Consider the following 19,399-nt stretch of genomic DNA (forward strand, 5'->3'; position numbering starts at 1 on the left):
CCTCTTGCAGGTGAACTGAGTGGATATATGTAATCAAGAGAAAGATATAATTTACATAAGTATATTGAGTAAAGTCAAGTAATAAATGTGCGTCAATAATATGGAAAGAAATGGATTGTCTACAGGAAAATCAGCGGGACAACAGCTAAGAATGCCATGCCCAGGCCAGTCAACCCAAGCTCCCGACCGGCTCCCGACACGGCGAATGGGACATCTGAAGTTCCTTCTTAGATCTTAGTAAGGATACAGTGAGAAAGGTGAGATTCGAGGGTAAAGAAACATACCGGGAGAGACAGCCTCAGAAGTATAAGTGCCAGAGGTTGGCCTGACACTTGACTCAAATCCGTCATCAGTTCTTGTAATCTCCGGCTCGGCGTTTCCTTTATTGGACTTCGCATCCTGTCCACCATTCTGACCGCTCTGGCTACCGCCGTTGCTATCGCCATTGATACCACTGTTGTTGCCAGTCTGGCTACCATCGTGACTTCCATTCTGAGCGCTTTTGCTACTGCTGTGGCTGCTACTGTTGCTACCATTCTCTTCTCCGTTCTGCCCGCTACGGCTGCCGTCGTTGCTACCAGCCTGTCCGCCACTTGGACCGCCGCTCTCGGCACTGATCTCGCCAGGCTTCGCAGGCATCAGTGTGGGGCGAGCACCGCCGTTGATGTATGGGTGCCCATTGACTGGGTACGTGATAGTGGCAGTGATGGGCTCAGGACCACATGTAGTACACGTCTGCACATCGCAAGTGAATCCGAAAGGAATAGATTGAGACTCTATGGTAGGCTGGGCCTCCATTCCTTTATATGTTTCTGTAATAACGTACTTTTGTTCGTAGAGCCCCGTAGAGCAAAAGGCTGGGAAGTATGTCGTATACTCAATTGTGTTTATGCAAGTCTTGCATCCGCAATCGCACTCGGGGGCCTCAACCTCGACGATGATAGGGCCTCCAGAGATCTCTGGATATTTTATGATGCAGGTCGGACCCAGGACCTCGAGGTCGACGGTTCGGGTCAAGACTTCGAGGGAAGCGCATTGGGTTATTGTTGCTGTGGCCAGGACATACTGAACAGCATTGTCGGCTGCCCCAACGACAGTGGCGAGGGCCAGGGTGGCGAGGGAGGAAAAGTGCATCATGCAAATGTAAGCAAACAATTGGCGCCAAATAGCCACAGAATGAGGTGAGATACAAAGGGAAGAGACATAGACCGAAGGAAGAACAGGCTATGTTTTAAGGGACTTGATGGAATCCGAGAGTCAAATCCGCAGAAAAAGCAAAGGCCTACCTGGCTTGTAAATTGCGCTGCAATTTCACAGCGAACCCCAAGTCCCAGCACAGGTTCAATATTGTTTCTACAAAAAGCCATGTGAGCTACTAGTCTTGAGTCAATAGCACTACCCTAGCTAGATACCCCAACACACAAAGCGCCACTTTCTGCCATACGAGGAGCTGTTGTGCTAAAGCTTAAACTTGCAAGTCTTAATCTTCGTTCGTCTACTAGTCACTGACAGAATGAACATAGTACCCTGCAATCCACTTTTAAATTATTAATTGTGGACTTCAAGAAACTACCAATGACTATCCCGTGAGCAATCGGAATTCTTTTCAGCGCTAGAGGAAGAAGTGAGTCGTAAAGCGAGTTCGCCTGTTACTACCGTGTTCAGACTGGAAGTCTAGACCAGCGCTTTACCCGAGAGGAAAACAGACAGAATTCAAGACTCTGTACTCTGTGCCTAGTGAGTTTTGTGGCCTCTCAAGACTCTAGTCATAATTGGTTTAAGCGAGCGATACCGTCTGTATTTGTGGCGTGGACTGTTTTGGGTAACAGCACCAAATCTACTGAAGCTAACTGCTTCAGATAAAACGGAGGAGAAATTTCGCTTACGAATCTCAACGGGCCTCCATTCAATAGTTCCAACGGCATTCCATTCCTCTTAGACAATTGCAATCCGAATTTTATTCACGGCAGATAAGTAACTTGGCTATCATGTCTAAACGCGCTCGCTCGCGATTAGGCAGATTGATTCATAAATACAGACAGCATTAAGTTTCAGTCCAGCTTCTAGGTAACTAACTATTTGTTGCCCTATTTTAACGTGCCTTTAGTGTTGCTGGGGTTGTAACTCTGTGCAACGGCAAGAAGATGCCGAACTACACTTGATCACATATCTATTGCCCTGAAAATCTCGTAAACTTATCACTGCTTGGCCTGGAAATCCCTCAAGGGTACCATTCCCCATAATTGTTTCAGAAACGCCAAAAAGCCCCTCAGGTTCTATTGTTGTGACCCAATTTGGCGTCAAGTGCTACATCCTACAGTTTTCCTTGGAGTTATAGCAGAAATGTAAGTTTTACTGGATATTGATACTTTCAAACCGATGGAACGGCAATACTCCACATAGCTCGAACTGGTCAAGAGGCTATTACATACCTGCTTCTCAACAGCGGTATAAAATAATAGGGAACACTCCGCCATGGTTTCCAGCTCCTTATGGGCACGAACGATATATAAAGCCGTTACTTGCGAACAATATCAAAGCGGATATAATGAGTTCTCTACAGAGGAACTCACTGATGTATGCGTCTGAGAACGGACGTGACGGTGTAATTCGTCTACTCCTTAAAGCATGTGCTGATGCAAATTGTCAAGGTCATTAGCTCTACACACGACTATGGGATACAGTAGCCATCGATTGCATTGCCGCAGTCCTGTTAAGATTTATATCTGTTCTTGATTTAAGAAAAGGATAAAACTTATAGACATGCGACTACGTATAAGGTGATCCTGACAGACATGGGGTCGGACTAAGGATATTCCTGACTTCCAACAGGTCCAACCACTCCTTAAAAATGGGGCCAGTTCCAACTTCAAGTCCATCCGTTTATAAAGTGGCCGCTGTCAATAGCCTCCAAATGGGAAACCCGGCAATGATCAAGCGGCTGGTCTAGTACGGCGCTCAAGTCGACTCAAACGAGGGTCAGGACAAGTTGCTACGAAAATATGCTGCCCGCGTTCCTATGCTTCTGCTACCTCTCAATTATAGCAAGCAAGTCGACTTGAGAGATCTCTGGCGATAAACCCGATAACTGCATTTTGCTAAACATGTATATCAGAAATTAAGATTCTTGTTAAGAATAGCAGGAATTTTCACTTGAGAAATGGCTCCGAGCCTCCAACCGCGCCCCAATGGCATGGGCAGTCGATCGAGCCCTTGGAGGGGTCTCCCGATGACCTAGAAAGATTGCAAGAGCCTGATCCATGCCTACCAAATAAATCTCCCTGCCTCGCTTTTTCCGGAACTGTCCTGATAGGAAGATTTAGGTGGAGATCTCTCCTTGAAGATATTATCAACTATAACAAGAGGTTGTCAAGTCTCAAGCGTTTACATTAAGATAACAGTACATTGTCTGCCGGCATCCTTTATAAAACACGAACTATTCGGTTTTTTATGTTAATGTTACTTCCTTGTGTTATTTAGTAAATGTAATAAGTGCAGTTTAAGTCTTCTGTAAGGACAAGGTCGTTGGCACTGCGTTACACTGCGTTGCCGTAGTAGCTGACTCATTGGCCCCCGCCTTAACACGTCTGACGCGTGAGACTGTATTTGTGAAGATTGAAAATTTCAGTCGAGGCCTCAACTCAACTTAACTCATCTTGTGCAGCATCTTGCGGAAGCAACATCGCCACAATGAACCCGTTCAGACTACTCCGCGATCAGGAGCCAGATCCTCCTCAGTACTATTTCACCCTCCCGGCTCTCGAGGACTCTATCCGCCGACCGCCATGCCCGTGTTCCGACTGCCAGGATGGTTTCTACCCAGAGAATGCACAAAAGAGCCCGGAGCACTCCTACCGCCAAAGACTTTTGAATGCTGAAGCAGAGATTCGCACTCGCTCTTTTGTAGACGATATTCAGCAGAGCAGAAGCCGACTGAGCGAAAAGATTCAAGTCTTTGGTGACATCCTGATAACCAAGTGGAAGAAGCAGAGCCAAGCCAAGCGAGAGACACTGCTCAAGGAGGCAGCGCCCGACCTTGAGGCGCAACAGTGGCTTCTCCCGCGATACAACTACATGCGCGAGAAGTACTACATCCTTGACAGAAAGACGAAGCGCAGACGCCAACTCCTACTTCCCTGGCTCAACGTACACGTCCTCAAGACCAATCCTGCCGTGCTCTTTGCTCTACTCCACTACAGGACGGCCTACCCTCCGCAGTCCTGGGCGACCTTTGACAGCAATCAACTCAAAGTCAGCTGGGCAGCTGGGTACTTTGATGTCGACTTCTCTGCCAAATGCGTCGTGATGCATGGAGATCGATTTGGGTCACTGGTGGATTGGGAAGCAAAAGCCGCGCACCGTGGTGATACTCTCGGGTACCCCAGAGCGATACTAATTCTCGAAGCACAGGCGCATCTTCTCAAAACTCTCTGCAATATCGTCGACAAGATCCTCGAACGCGTAGACCCTCCGCAACAGCCACGAACTGAGAACTGGCACGACCTCGTCAGCCGCGAAGCCTTCAAAGAGACAGACGCCATTGAGTTCTGGTCTCCCTACATCAACCAAGCTTTTTCACGTCCCCCAATGTTCAACTGCGATTACCTAGTCACGCTCGCAAAGTCTCGCTTGGAGGAGACTGGCGATCACCTATGGTACCTGCAGTGCGACAGCGATTACATGCGACGACATGTCAAGATCTGGTTCGCAACTGAGGCCTTCAAGAAGGCGCCAGAGCAACAGAGAGCTATGATGCTTACACAACGTATCGTTCTCGAGATCGAAAGTCACCTTTGGTGGCGATGGATCGAAATGGAGTGCGACAACGTGGAGGGTGTTCGCAGGCGATTCAGCGACAATATTTATCCCGGGATGCCCTTGCCCCCAAAGTATGACAAGGCTCTGGGTGCTCTTGAGCTTCTGCTCGTCAACCAGGTCAATTTCAGAGCCGAACTACTTGGGAAACTACTGCCTCTTATGCCAGGCATGCAGAAACACTGGAAAATCGACCGCAGCTACGCTTCGTCCAAGACATTGGGCCTAGTGAAACGCATCACGATTCCCAATACCCAGGAAGCACTTACCAACGACCCCCTCGACTGGTGCCTTGTTCAACTACAGGGAAAGCCTGACACTCCGCTGACTTTCGACCATGCCATGCTCTTCGCCATGCTCCGGGATCATTTGTCCAATAATGCTTCGGAAGGGAAGAGGTTGGACGAGATCACGTACCAGATGCTCTCTGACCTATCAACATGTCACGAAATGCTTGTTGCAGTCCGTTCGCATAGGCCTCAAACCACCTTGGGAACACTTGATGAAGTAATTGCCACAGAACATCGCGGGTTTTGGAAAATTCGTCGGCCACTTACGATCAATGAAGAAGTGTTCAAAAACATCGGAACGGCTTTTATGCAAGACTTCTACGGTGTGAAGCCACCAACAGGTTCAAAAGGTTCTGAGAGCGCTACACAGCTTCGAGCTCTCTCTACTGGGGTGGAGACGTTTTGGGGATCAATCAGGGCATATGTGAGAGAAGACTTGACAAAGAGCGATACTGCCTTCAGTTCGGAAGAGGTTGGGGACCTTCTTGGCGTGGTTTCAGCACACCTCAGTCGGGAGTATATCCAGGAGAAACGACGGGCTGAGGCTGAGATCCTTACTGCAACCAAGATCGCAGACAAAGCCACCCCCATTGATGGAGGCTTCAACGCAGGTTCCGAGCCGAGTGTCGCGTCTACCACGATAGAGCAACGCCGAGAGAAGGTCAAAACACGAGGAGAGCAGGGGTCTCCTGGCAATGATGTCACGGAGTCACAAGCTGAAGATGTAGGAGAGGTGACTAAAGACACTGTCATTACATTGTCGGAAGATGCACTTGGGGTCATTCATCTCATGTTTCCCAACAAGGACCGTGCTGCCAAGGATGTCACATGGAATCGATTCGTCGACATGATGACCAAGGCGGGCTTCACAGCAAGGAACAACACCGGGTCGGCGGTGTCTTTCAAGCAGGTGTCTGGCTCTGGGGCGGGAGGGAGTATTGTTTTCCACAAACCGCATCCTACTGACAAGATTGATCCGATTCTGTTGCGTATCATGGGGAAGAGAATGGCGAAGTGGTTTCATTGGAACCGGGAGCTTTTCGCTCTGCAGAGTGCAGCGACGTCAGTTGTCCAGGGATAAGGTGTATTGTTAATCACGGAGCATGGTTTCACGTAAAGGATAGCGAGGAATAATAATTTGTTAGAGTTTTGTATATTTTGGTCCACCCCTTCTGCCTGATGTTATGTTGTTGTTATTGTTCCCTCCAGCTGGCATCAGCATTAAACATGAACCTGGCTACCAGCCATTAGCGTTCTCTCCAATATCCTATTTCTCTCGTGGTATATTCGTGCCTCATAGGACCATCCTCCGAGCTTGATGGTATGATCTCTATTCGCAATAGGTGCCGCAATGTCCGCAGTTACGGCCAGGAATGACCCAAACGTCTTCCTCGGGAGTAGAGCATTTGGGGCATCGAGTGCCGGGCACGGCGTTGTCGGTGAGTGGTTGAGAAGGCATTTTGAAGATTTCTCCGGTGTTTGTACGTTTCTATGTTCGTAAGTGAACGCGTGATTTTGTAGTGAATGCTGTTTGATGTGTGTGGAAGATGAGATAGAGATGGGAATTATTGATGCGAGTTGAGCGGATTGAGCGACGTTTATATACTAGATGAGATGCTCACTTTGGCAATTGTTCAGCACGGGCATGTCTGTGTCAGACTGTTGTTCGAGACAAATGCTCACGGCCTTGTTGCCTATTCCCTTGATGAATCAGATAGGTACAACATTTGTTCATTGATCAGTAATCAGTGCCTCAGAACATCGTTGTAAATGTAACCGCCAGAACAAATCTCTTCGTGAATCAGCTGCACATAGCTCAGTCGACAATCATTCACAGAGCATGAAATTCTGACACTTGATCACTATGTCACATTTCTTATGTATCGTGTGAGACGACGATTAGGCCACAACCATCACAGTTACCTGTGAGAAACTTTTAGTCTTTTTGACCAAAACCAACATCGCCACCATTGAGACACTGTTTGGTATATTAGTGTATGATTATCGATGCTCATGATGATAGCCATCATCAGTGGATTGGTGGTATTGATTAGATTCTTGAACATTCTGATTGGCATGATTGGGTTTCATAACAGCATAAGCAATAGAATGAGTACAGTTCACTAGAAACTAGGCATAAAGATCATCATCCTTTTAAATCTAATCAAAGAGATAAGGTATTCTTTGGAGAACAGGGGGAATTCGTAGCAGGTTGCCTAAGCAGAAGCGCGATAACTTTCGACAAAATGTACGAAAGGAGGATCAAGTGTATAGACGGTTCAACTCACTGAAAAACAATTATTTGTCATGGGGTAAATCTCTCGTTGATGGTATATAAATTCAATTCTATAAACTCTATCACATATCTATTTACCAAGTGAACTTCATCAAGTTCGGGTTCAGGGCAATGGGAAGAAAGAAATGACAGAAGATGACAGTTCCAAGGGGAAAGATAGCAACAAGCTCATCGATCCTCCATAGATACGGAAAGGCATAGACGCCACATATCATCAACGCTGTCACTGCCAAGCAAAATATGAAGACATACTTGAAGCCCGCGATGATAATACTAATCTCTTGGAAGAAATTTGTATCCTCCACCTCCTTCGACGTAGCGCCCCAGCTAATGTCAATGGACAGCATGTGGCAAAGAATTGCTTTGCAGACATGCATGGAAATGCCGCCCAGGAAAATGAACATGAGGGCCACCCACTTGAAGCATGTCCAGAGCTCCTTGAGCAAGCTGACCTGCTGAGAGCGATATCGGATCAACGCGAGGGTGATATTGCCAGCTATAGAGAAGACAACGACAAGAGCAACCCAGACACGCCAACTGCTCATATAATAGTGGTCTAGCTCTCCGTTGAGCCATCCGATGAGAAAGTAGTTCAGCAGCGAGCCAATCCACGAATAGCCGATGGCGTAATATGTGCCGATATAAGACATGATGGTGATCTTAGACCCGAGTGGCATATTTGACATGATGAAGCGTTTGAATAGCGGTGTGAAGATACCATGTCTCCACCAGTCTTTTATAGGCCAGAACAAAAGCTCGCTACAACCATACGCATACTTTTCCCACCGGGCCAACTCGTCGTAAACAGTAAGCGAAACACCCTCTTTGAAGCCGTCGCCGCAATAAGCCCCCAGGCGAATATGATAACCCAGTGTTTGTAACCGTAGGGAAATATCAAAGTCTTCTGAGACGTGCGACTCTGACCAGAACTTCTCATACGGCGTTGTTGCATTTGGGTCCTTCTCGTTGTTGATAATACCGCCGTCTTCAGAACCGACTTCTTGCAGCGCAGACCAGCGTATAAAGGCATTGTGTCCGACGAAGGGCGAGACATCGCCGTTGGCGACTGCGTAGGTAATGGCTGTATAGATTAGGTTGGTGAAGAACGTGATGCCGCTTTCGAAGTAGCTCGTCGTGACGTTCATGACACCAGAAGTGAACTGCAGGATTGCGACTCGGGGTGAGGCTTCGAGTTCGCTGACGGCGTCGATGAGACAGTCTGTTGGAACGCGGGTGTCGGAGTCGACGAGGAGTAGATAATCGCCGACTCGGATGTCGCCGCCTACCCAGGCGCGGCCTAGCTCTTCGGAGAGGACTTCATCGAGGCATTTCTGATATGCTGCGTCCTCATCGACTTGTGTCCATTTCTCGCCGCGGTCAATCTGTACTAGCTTGTCCTCCACCTTTAGGCTAATTCCGAGTGCATAGTTCATGTTGGAAGCTTTCTTGAACTTGCCGCGGCGTATGAATCTCTTTATTCCTTCGCCGTTGGCATTATGCCCTGGCCGGGCAACCCAACCTATGTTGTTCTCTTTGTAGAACATGCGTCGTTCCTCGGCTTCTTCTGGAGAGACAAGCTGCATACCGTCATCGTTGATGAAGATGCTAGCTGTGCCGCCGAAAGATTCATAATTACGGATGGCGGCAGAGAGGGACTGTACTGTTGGTCGAATGACACCCTCAAGACCTTCTTTATACACCGGGCACTGGATAGTAACGTGGGGTAAGAGTACTTTCGTTCCGTCAAGGCGTCTCGTTCGTTTTGCGGAGTAAAATTTGGAGTTGACTTTTAATTGCGTGACGGGGCCAATCATCTGAAAGATAGTCACGACAATAGCTTGGCAGAAGAACTGGTACCATGTTAGCAGTCAATTTAGGTATAGCGCTGGGTGTTGTTCTTACCAAGCTCAAAATAATCTGAGGGGGAGCCGTTACCAGAAGAAACAAACGATACCAGTGTCCCTCACTCGCAATCTCCAGTGCCATTGTGCTGCAGCCGAGCGCTATGAGGCAGAGACATATGGCAACGGTCAACCCGACGATGACGGCGTTGAGAAGCGGTGTTGGGCGTGGTGCATCGGAAGCAAATTCTAGATCGACATCGGCTACCACGGTTTCTTGCGACGTTGCGTAGACTTCTGTTGGCTGTGCCTTTTCTGTCATGCTGGGGGTGCGTGTTGGTGCAACGGAATGTGATGGTGTGTTGAGTATCGTTGTTAGTAGGTCTATACTGCCGCGGAGCATGACATTGACCCTGGTCTTGAGATGATCTTTTAGAGCAGGAACCCCTACACGCCGCCGGCGTTTCAGAACGGCCCATTCCATTTCTGCAAAGAATGACTCCTCGATGGAATTCCGCGTCTCGAGGGTGCAGTCTTGATCGCGTTCAGCGCTAGAGAGACTTCTGGTTGCGAACCAGGGATGGCCGAGATGGCGTTCCTTGTTACGCATGGCTCTCAACACCTGGATTGATCAGTCTGAGATACACCCTGTTCTGGAAGGGACCTGGGCTTACAAATCTTCTCTCATCTGTAGGAACAAAGTCACACTTGGTCACGACTGCGACGATGCGATTGCCTGTCACGTCAGCTGCTCGCGCAAGCCTCGGGCCCTCCTGGCTGCTCATATCAGTTGTCGCGTCCACGACAGATCTTTATTCTGTTAGTATTCTCCTTAAACAGTAAAAGGTAAGACTGACAGAATGATAGTGTTGGGTTGCTTGATGAGATCCATGATGAGAGATCTTGTCACCTCCTGCGTGTCATCAACTGACGGGCCTATATATGTGAGCTTCGGTAAACACAGATACCGCGGAAATGTGACTCACTAGACGATAGCCCAGGTGTATCGACGATTTCCATACTGAAAAAGTCTGGGCCCGAGATCTCAATGACAAGTACATTGTCAGATACTTGTTGCTCTTCTTGTTCCTTCCCGTCAGAGAATGCAGTTGCAATCTGCATGTGATTCGTTGCCTGTATTTTTGTCTTGCGATTAGAAAAGTGTGCCAGGAAAAAGGGAGTCACAGAAGGTACCAACCTGGTTCACGATTTGAGGAAGATTGACAGCCGCAAGGTCTCCCTCATAGTTCACCTCGAAACTGCGCAGGTGGTCTGAAAGCTCTCTACTCTCACCATTGACCTTCCCTGGCTTTATCCATGCTTTCAGGGTCGTCCCCGTCCGACTGCTGTGCGTAAAGCAAGCATGGATAGGGAATTTCGTAGACGAGAGACGAGAGCCGTGAAGACATAAGCCAGAGAGAGCTTCGAACAAAGAAGTCTTCCCAGAACCTTTGTCTCCGATTATGGCTACCTAAGTATCTCCTGTTAGTGTCCATCCTTGAGTATTAGCCATGTGAGTGCTTACAATAGGGACAGGCGATGAGGCACCTAGTGACAAGCCAGTGACATAGCCAATTAACCCATTAGCTACAGCCCCTGACATGCTGGCTGATCTTCGACTTGTTCCAGAATCCATCATGTCTATCATTTCTTTGTTTGACGATCCCTGAGGTGTTAAAGAGTGCACCAGTCTTTGTTATGTAGCAGCGCCAACGGGAGATCGGCAGACACCGTGCTGCATGGCAGATGTCGTGGTCTCTATGGATACGCATACCCCTCTTGAGCAATTCGCCGACGACGGAAGAACCTTTGTCAGTTCTCACAAACCGAAAAGAGCAAGGCATCATGAGACTTGAAGGGTTTGTGATTGGTAGGGTCGTAATACGCGAGTCGTGCACGCGGGCGTATTTGTGCCGTTGCTAATCGGGGCATTCCACGGCAGATACAAAGTGGCTGAAACCGGAAAACGTATTGTGGATCGACTGAGACATCTTCGCAACGAACAATGGTGTGACATCATGATCTGATGAACTTATTGGGATAGTAGCCTTTGTAATCGGAACTTTATTACATTCTTGGACAGTGAGTTGAAGCAAAAACGGCACAACAATCTTGATTGGGGGTCAGATATGTATTGCAGTATGAGACTTGTGACTGAGATTTTATAAGCACTATATAGCAAGTAATAGAACGAGGACACAGAGTTTTCAAGAGGCTGGTATTTTGGGGATTTTGATTTCAAATTCTATATAGTAATATACAAGGCAGTAAGCGGCCCGAGTAGACCAAGATAGGATATCAACGGCTGAATCATCAGGGCCTGCGAGTCACTGTCCTCCGTAACCAACGCTGGAACAACGTATGTAGGTGTAGATGGCTTGGAAGCTGTTACATTAGGCTTGACGACATTATCGCCTGGAATAACGCCTGTAGCATCACCTCCAAGGTACCAACTCCCTATATCAGTCAACTGTCCATTTGAATTCAGCATTGACACATTATACCCAACATTCGACGTAAATGAGCGGAAAGACCCAAAGTAAGAATAGTGAGTGACGTTTCTAAACAGCCGCATTAATGACTACATTCAAAAGTGGTGAACGTGACTTACTTGTTTCCATCGAGATATTTCACCGATGTCTGGAAGTAATCCTGCGTCGCAGCCAGAGATGAAAAGTCCAGAGCAAACTCGGTAACCCAGATCTTCTTACCAGGAAATACATCCAGCACACCAGCTATATGACTCGCCATGCCATCAAAGCTTCCGTACCAATGTATAGGGATAAAGTCAAACGTGCAGTTCCCCTTACAAGCTTCTACAAAGTCCGCGAGCCACGTGAACCCCGAAGGTGCACCCGTCACCGCAGGCGCACCAAGTGAGACGCCTAATTTTCTCAGCGGCTCGAGCTGTTTGATCCAATACTTCGCTGCGTCTTTTGGCTTCATGTCACTGCCGCCGTTGGCCATTGAGTTGTCCGGCTCGTTGAAGCCCATGACATACGTGATGTTTCGACCACCGATGATTTGCGCCGTGACATTTTCGAGAAATGATGTGTCATCGAAGCCATCGGGGGCGCCCCAGAGCATGGGGACGAACTGGAAGTTGGTGTTGTTCTCGTAGACGGGACTGGGGTGCGGTTTGTAGTTGTAGTACCATGTTAGGTCGGAGTGTTTCTGAACCCAGACTTTGTCGTCGCTGGGGAAGTCGGAGTTGGGGATGTAGATGAGACCGCGTTTTGAGGAGGGGTAGAAGTTTTTGGATATAGCTATGCATGAGGTTGTGAAGAGGGCCAGGGCCACGAGTGAGGATTGTATGAGCATCATCATGAGGCGAGGATAACGAGGGACGAAGTTTGGAAAACGAATCGAGCATAATCTCGTCAGTAAGAGGCTCAGAGGTAAGGGGACACTTCTTTCTGCACAAACTCAGGTCGCTTGGGTTGCCATGTTCCAACTGCCGATAAGGTTTTGTGGATGCACAGCATGATTCCAGGCCTAAGTTCAAGTTGATGCTGTTTGCGGCACAAAACGTGATATTTCCAGACCAACATCTGTTTACTGAGAATAGACCGAATCCTCGCTCTCGTAGCCCTGACTCGCGCACTCAAAACAAATACAGCGAGGGCGGAAAAGTCGGGCCGCTCAACTTCACCTCGGCGATAAAAAGGCGGGTCATGGTGTAATATGATTGGCCAATTGCGCGATAGTGCAGTCTTTAGCTATTGCATTAATTGATACGCATGCCATCTCGTACCTTGCATTGTGAGAAGTGATCCTCGATACCGATACTTATTGCCGATCTTGGAGATGGGGTGATTCCTCGTCGGATGAGTTTGCGTGATGGAATGTGATTTCTCCCCTGCCAGGGAAGTGATTCGGCTCCGTCGGCCGAATGGCTCAATTGTCCGTTTTTAGGCTGTTCACTTGACTCTCGGGGGCTTGGTGACATGTTGTTGGTCTGTGTTGACTATGTGGCGTTGACTACGGGGATTTTTCGTAGGTCGCTACCCCACGATGAACCCAATAGGCGCTTTACACTCGATGTTTTGACCTTGGAGAGGCCCGTAAATCGATTTCCCAGATCGCCCTTAGCCCTTATTGTAAACCAAGGAATTACATTCTGGTAAATCAGTCAAGTTCCAATTCAAGACCGTTGTAACGCCAGTGGAATTCTCACCTCCCAATCTGTATGTTATATCCGCTGCAGCCATGAGTCAGACAGAGGGGGGCCACTCCCGCGAGTATCCGGTGACGTAGCCTGCGTAAGTTCGGAAGAGGCGTTATCAGGAACAAGTTGCCGTAGTGGACACGGTCAGATAAACGGTATACTTAAGCGAAGCAGGGTTTTTAATTGGCATCTTGCCTCAACTAGGCAAGCGTCTTCCTCGCCAAGTTTTTGACATATGCACTCTGCTCCTCCAGATCCGCTTCAATACTACCTCGCGTAGCAGTGCCAAGGCATCGTGACCAGATAATCGACGAGACCCACAAACTAGCAGATTTATGCCATTTTACAGAGCTTCGCACTCATGGACTTTTGTACGGAAGCGAGTTATGTGAGTTTGGTTGGTCCGGTCTTATCAAAAGTACCCCTCGGTCTGTCTACGGCGACTGAAGTCTTTAGAGTAGGAAGGAATGTCGTAAGTCCAAGGAAGGGGATGTAGTTGAGTTTGAAAATAGATGGGATTCATTCTGGCATGGAAGCCTTGGATGTTATGAACAAATTTCGGTACTGTAGAAGTTTGGTAATTTTGATGGGTTCCCCTACGAATACTAGTCCTGATTCTTATATTCGACGCTGCCCAAAATGCCAAGCAGGTCTTTTACATCTAGCACCCTGCCATTCCTGTCTCGGGTAATACACCGGATACTGACAGTTTCTACCATAATGTCGAGTACTGCAATTAGATCCTCTGGATCATATCTCGCCTCTACTAGCCATGCAAACTCAACAGAAGACTTGGTCAGACCGAGCCTTGCAGCTCAAAGTTCAACTGAGTCCTCACTCAAGAAGAGATTTCCCCCGCGCCCATATTTCCATTCTCGCCGGGTAAAGAAGGGCACTGTCGAGAGACCATACCTTGCAGTAAAGGACCCTCGGGGCATATGGATTACGATCATCCCTGCGCTGGGCATCCTTGTCGGACTTGCTGCTATAGCGCTTCTGACATGGAGTGGCTATAGATCAGTTGATAGACATAAATACTGCACGGTCTTTACAGATGACTTTTCTAATGGATTCAATTCTACAATATGGAATAAGCAGGTAGAGGTCGGAGGATACGGGTACGTTGAAAATTCGTATCTCATATTGATGAATGCTAACAAGTGCCGATTCTAGAAATGGCGAGTTTGCGCTGACGACAAATACGGACGAAAACGTCTTTGTCCGCGATGGTCAACTCATCATCAAACCCACCCTACAAACCGATAAATTCCTCTCCGAAACAACAAAGATAAACCTCACAGCTCACGGCACCTGCTCCGCCACAACAACCCAAGACTGTGTTCAAGTCGCGAACCTCACCGCGGGAGAAATCGTCGCGCCCGTCAAGTCCGGCAGGATCACGACAAAGAACTTTGGCGTCATCCGCTACGGCCGCGTCGAGATCGTCGCCAAGCTCGCAGCGGGAGATTGGCTCCTCTCGCAGCTCATGATGTTCCCAGCCAAGGACTACTACGGCGCTTGGCCTGTGTCTGGCGAGATTGATATCGGGATGGTGCGGGGGAATAATTATACTTATGATAATGGGCGCGGGAACCAGCAGGTGTCGACTCAGCTGCACTGGGGTCTTGATACAGGCACGGATCGATGGCAGAGCACTTCGGGTGCGAGAAATGCGCTGCGAACGACCTTTCATCGAGACTTTCATACCTTTGGACTAGAGTGGTCGGACAAGTATCTCTTCACGTGGCTAGACCACCGCATCGCACAGGTCACGTACGTCAAGTTCAATCACCCGTTCTACCAGCACGGCGGCTTCCATCAAGCCCTCGCCAACGGATCGCAGATCTCAAATCCGTGGAGTGGCCCGGGAACAAGCAATGTGACGCCCTTTGATCGACCGTTCTACCTGATCATCGCGCTGGCTGTTGGGGGAACGTCGGGCTGGTTCCCGGATGATGTGCACGGTAAGCCCTGGGTGAATGATGCGATCACCCCGAAGACGGATTTCTGGAACGCGAAAGATCGGTGGTATCCGACGTGGGAGAAGAATGATGGCGGGGAGATGGTGATTAAGAGAGTTTCTATGTGGCAGCAGTGTGATCGTGCTGCTACTGATTTATCGCATTTCTCATCAAGTTAGATATCAGGCAGTTCAATAATCTCATAACGGTTACTAGAGCTCGCTCCATCACTGTACTTTCAAAGAGTCTCGCCACTTATTTTGTGTTTGCAATTGCAGTACACCAGATATCGGAATGTCGCACAAGTCCAAGTCCAAGGGAAGATGATGGACAGGCTTTGAGTAGTGAACTAATGCCCACTTTATGAGCGGATCGTTGCTAATAGGCTGCAGGAAAATCATGCGTTGGCCGGGTTAATAATTTACCGACATTTACTCCAAGAAATCACGGCCTGTGAAATAATACAGGGTAGCTTATGAAGATCCGGGACCAGGCTGGTCAGTAAACCATTCTGATAATACAGCCTACCGGGAAAATAAAGAACGGCCCCTAAATGGATGAATTACTAGGCAATTCTAGTATCAGCGAAACTTATTTAGGATTGAGTATTCTCCATTCGGTAAATAGCTTTCTCCAGCTGAAACGAGATGAACAATAATCGAGACATTCGAGAGAGCTTGGCTGTTAGTCGCTATTACATTAATTGATAGAGATTGTTGAAGAAATATTGAACGGGCGAGGTATTTCGAGATATAACAGGCAGAAGCATAAGATGGCCAGAGCATGGTCTTGATTTAATTGCGTATGCTACGTCGCGTTTTGGGGTATCAATTATCTTCTTAATCTTTGGTGTATAGTAACAATACAGGCTTACTTTTGTAAATCCAACTGACACGTCTTACTTTTTAAAATTTCCAACAGATGCCAGACAGACACCTTGTTATCGCGACGTTAAGCTCTCAACCTCGGATCGAGCCATCTATTTTCAGCTTTAGATCCAACAGCGCCGAGATACAAGTCAACTCATCTCCGACTGATAAGATAAGCTTGTCCAGAGGCCAATCGAGACTCTGGTGTGGCTGGCTGACATTCCAACTACCATATCGATAGTTATCTCTGGCGTAAACAAGGGAGAGGCTCGCTAGCGTAAACCAGCTAATCAGATGGTGATATTCGCCGCCACTCCAATACTTGCCGCTGTGATAAGCGAAAAGGGAAATCAATCACCAATAGCCTTACCCAAATCGGTGAAGGCCCGGGGTTTGGCGCTGTTGTCCCGTCGTTCCGTGCCGAGTTGAAGATCATTTTTGGAATTGAGTGGCACCGATAGCTCCCTCTGGCGTAAAATTCAGTAGCTAATCAGTCGATGCGAATGAAAATCGACATCTTCTCGTTGGTCGAATGAACCGAGTGGCTGGCACTACTCAATTCCACGAGTTCATAGCGTGGCAAGCTGCTCCAGCCAGCATGAAGAATAATTAGTCTTGGCTCCTCCATCCAACGCTCCCTTGATCAATTGCTCTTGTCTTCTTAGAGGTGCCATACAGAAGCCTCAAACAAAAATGAAGTCGGCGCATTTCTTTACAGGCATCTTCGCTGCGCTTACTCGAGCAGCACCTACTGTCGACGAGACATACCAATACAATGGACCTGATGTTCCCATCGGCGACTGGGTCGACCATACGATTAAGGGCGATGGCACCGGATTCATTCGTCTAGTTGAACCTCCGGCTGTGAAGCCTGCCCATGACAAGCCTACAAACAACGTCAATGTCATCTCACTGTCATACATACCTTCCCAGTCTGGAGGCGACACTGTTGGCATCAACATCCACTATCAAACGCCTTTTGGTCTTGGTCAGGCACCCTTTGTCAACTGGGGAGTCAGTAATTCGTCCTTACACAAGGTGGCTCCCGGCTCGACCGTAACATACGAGCGCACGCCTCCTTGTTCTCACGTTAACGTTACCCAATGCAGTCAATTCTTTCACAACGTGCAGATAGAGAATCTTCAACCAGGGACAATGTACTTCTACCAAATCCCCGCAGCGAACGGTACCACTGTATCCCCTGTTTTGAACTTTACAACTGCCCAGGCGGTAGGCAACCCATCTCAATTCAGTATCGCCATCAACAACGATATGGGGTACACGAATGCAAATGGATCGTACTTTTTCATGAACCAACACATGAATGATGAGGACGGCCTCGCGTTTGTCTGGCACGGTGGAGATCTCAGCTATGCAGATGACTGGTACTCTGGCATCGTGCAGTGCAACTCATCAGTTTGGCCCGTCTGCTACAACGGCAGTCACAGTTCCCTGCCCAACAACGATACCAATCCCGATTATTTTGACACGCCTCTGCCGAAAGGTGAGATTCCCAATCAAGGTAGCCCTCGAGGCGGCGATATAGGAGTCCTCTATGAATCCAACTGGGATCTTTGGCAACAGTGGATGAACAACATCACTATGAAGATCCCTTACATCGTCCTCCCCGGCAACCACGAGGCCACGTGTGCCGACCATGATAATACCCCATTTGTCCTTTCGTCATATCTTAACGAGAACAAAACCGACACCCCCATGTCAGGCGATAATCCCAACGCCACTCTGACATATTATTCATGTCCGCCTTCACAACGCAATTTCACGGCGTTCCAGAACCGCTTCTTCATGGCAGGCGATAAGTCTGGGGGCGTCGGGAATTTCTGGCATTCGTTTGACTATGGCCTTGTTCATTTTGTATCTATCGATACGGAAACGGACTATGCCAACAGCCCCGACAAGACATTCCGTGAGGATGTCCAGAAAGCTAAGAAAGAGGAAGAATGCAAAGGCAATGGCAATGACGAGACTAAGTGCACGTCTGAGGCGCCCGAACCGACTGGTTATCATTGTACCAAAATCGATCTGTGTGATGACTTTGCGACAGATGACTTGGAGGAAGAGACATATCTTGAGTCTGGGAAAGCGCATCCCCTACGAAACGAGACGCATATCACAGATGCAGGTCCTTTTGGATACATCGAAGGCTCCATCAAGGATAACAAAGCTTATCAGCAATATCAGTGGTTGAGCGAGGACCTTAAAAACGTTGATCGGTGTAAAACACCCTGGGTTATCGTCATGGGTCATCGTCCCATGTACAGCTCCCACGACGCCAGTAACTATCATCTGCACCTTCGCGAGGCATTTGAGGGTTTATTCTTGAAGAACAAGGTCGATTTGTACATCGCTGGGTAAGTCATCACGAATCTGTCAAGCATACCAGGCTAACTGACCATAGACACGTCCACTGGTATGAGCGTCTCAAGCCTATAAGGAATTGCGACGTCGACCATCGTGCGATTAAAAACCATAGTGAGAATATTTACGAGGTGAGGCCTGGACACTCTATGGTTCATCTCATCAACGGCGCTGCTGGGAATATCGAAAGCCACGCTACCATCAACAAGTCCTTGCCTATACCCGAAATTACAGCTCATCGGAACATCACTAGTTTTGGTTTTTCCAAGTTGACTGTTTTCAACGCAACGACTCTGTCTTGGAAGTTCATCCAGGGCCACGATGGTCTCACCGGTGATGAACTTACTGTGCTGAAGGATCCTAAATTGACTTGCAAGGATTACAAAACTCATAGCCCATCGAGCTCATCGAGCTCATCGAGCTCGTCTGGGTCGTCTTGCGCTACTGAGTGCTCTGGATCTGGCGTTCTGGCCTGGCTCTACTGCAATGTCTATTGTGCCAGCTTCGGGGAACCACTCAAGGTTTAAACCTGGCGCTTGTACCTTGACACAGTCACAATTCATACATGAGAGAATAACCTTGTCAAGATACTTTCCAGATCTGAGATTTGCTTTGCTATCAAGTGCTGTGAATGAGTGGCTTGTCTCATTGGTCCATGATGGTCGAATTGGGCTAGTGAAATGAATACTGGGTATTGTAGCTTACGCTTTTGCAAGCAAAGCCTTAGTGCTCACAACTATTGGTCTTAGCGCTACGATAACTGCACTATTGAATTCTAAA

At 48.1% G+C, this 19,399-nt stretch overlaps 6 protein-coding genes across 6 annotated transcripts; 3 read left to right on the forward strand and 3 right to left on the reverse strand.

The window, feature by feature from the left end:
- Positions 1–119: 119 nt before the first annotated feature.
- Positions 120–1,134, reverse strand: FMAN_12029 (uncharacterized protein; the record flags this gene model as incomplete). The annotated part of the gene is made up of 2 exons (XM_041824771.1): positions 120–223; positions 285–1,134. The coding sequence occupies 2 exons, from the start codon at positions 1,132–1,134 to the stop codon at positions 120–122; spliced, it is 954 nt and encodes a 317-aa protein (XP_041690218.1).
- A 2,556-nt stretch (positions 1,135–3,690) lies between these two features.
- On the forward strand, positions 3,691–6,186 carry FMAN_12030 (uncharacterized protein; the record flags this gene model as incomplete). Its single annotated transcript, XM_041824772.1, has 1 exon — positions 3,691–6,186. One exon carries the CDS (start codon positions 3,691–3,693, stop codon positions 6,184–6,186), a length of 2,496 nt encoding a protein of 831 aa, XP_041690219.1.
- A 1,289-nt stretch (positions 6,187–7,475) lies between these two features.
- FMAN_12031 (uncharacterized protein) lies at positions 7,476–10,845 on the reverse strand (the record flags this gene model as incomplete). The annotated part of the gene is made up of 7 exons (XM_041824773.1): positions 7,476–9,251; positions 9,304–9,864; positions 9,917–10,052; positions 10,100–10,178; positions 10,229–10,376; positions 10,441–10,713; positions 10,768–10,845. The coding sequence occupies 7 exons, from the start codon at positions 10,843–10,845 to the stop codon at positions 7,476–7,478; spliced, it is 3,051 nt and encodes a 1,016-aa protein (XP_041690220.1).
- A 642-nt stretch (positions 10,846–11,487) lies between these two features.
- Positions 11,488–12,566, reverse strand: FMAN_12032 (uncharacterized protein; the record flags this gene model as incomplete). Its single annotated transcript, XM_041824774.1, has 2 exons — positions 11,488–11,803; positions 11,854–12,566. The coding sequence occupies 2 exons, from the start codon at positions 12,564–12,566 to the stop codon at positions 11,488–11,490; spliced, it is 1,029 nt and encodes a 342-aa protein (XP_041690221.1).
- A 1,483-nt stretch (positions 12,567–14,049) lies between these two features.
- Positions 14,050–15,550, forward strand: FMAN_12033 (uncharacterized protein; the record flags this gene model as incomplete). The annotated part of the gene is made up of 2 exons (XM_041824775.1): positions 14,050–14,528; positions 14,584–15,550. The coding sequence occupies 2 exons, from the start codon at positions 14,050–14,052 to the stop codon at positions 15,548–15,550; spliced, it is 1,446 nt and encodes a 481-aa protein (XP_041690222.1).
- Positions 15,551–16,933: 1,383 nt separating this feature from the next.
- On the forward strand, positions 16,934–19,146 carry FMAN_12034 (uncharacterized protein; the record flags this gene model as incomplete). Its single annotated transcript, XM_041824776.1, has 2 exons — positions 16,934–18,612; positions 18,660–19,146. The coding sequence occupies 2 exons, from the start codon at positions 16,934–16,936 to the stop codon at positions 19,144–19,146; spliced, it is 2,166 nt and encodes a 721-aa protein (XP_041690223.1).
- Between the last annotated feature and the right edge of the window lie 253 nt (positions 19,147–19,399).

Source organism: Fusarium mangiferae, assembly GCF_900044065.1.
Source record: "Fusarium mangiferae strain MRC7560 genome assembly, contig: FMAN_scaffold018, whole genome shotgun sequence".
Taxonomy (NCBI): domain Eukaryota; kingdom Fungi; phylum Ascomycota; class Sordariomycetes; order Hypocreales; family Nectriaceae; genus Fusarium; species Fusarium mangiferae.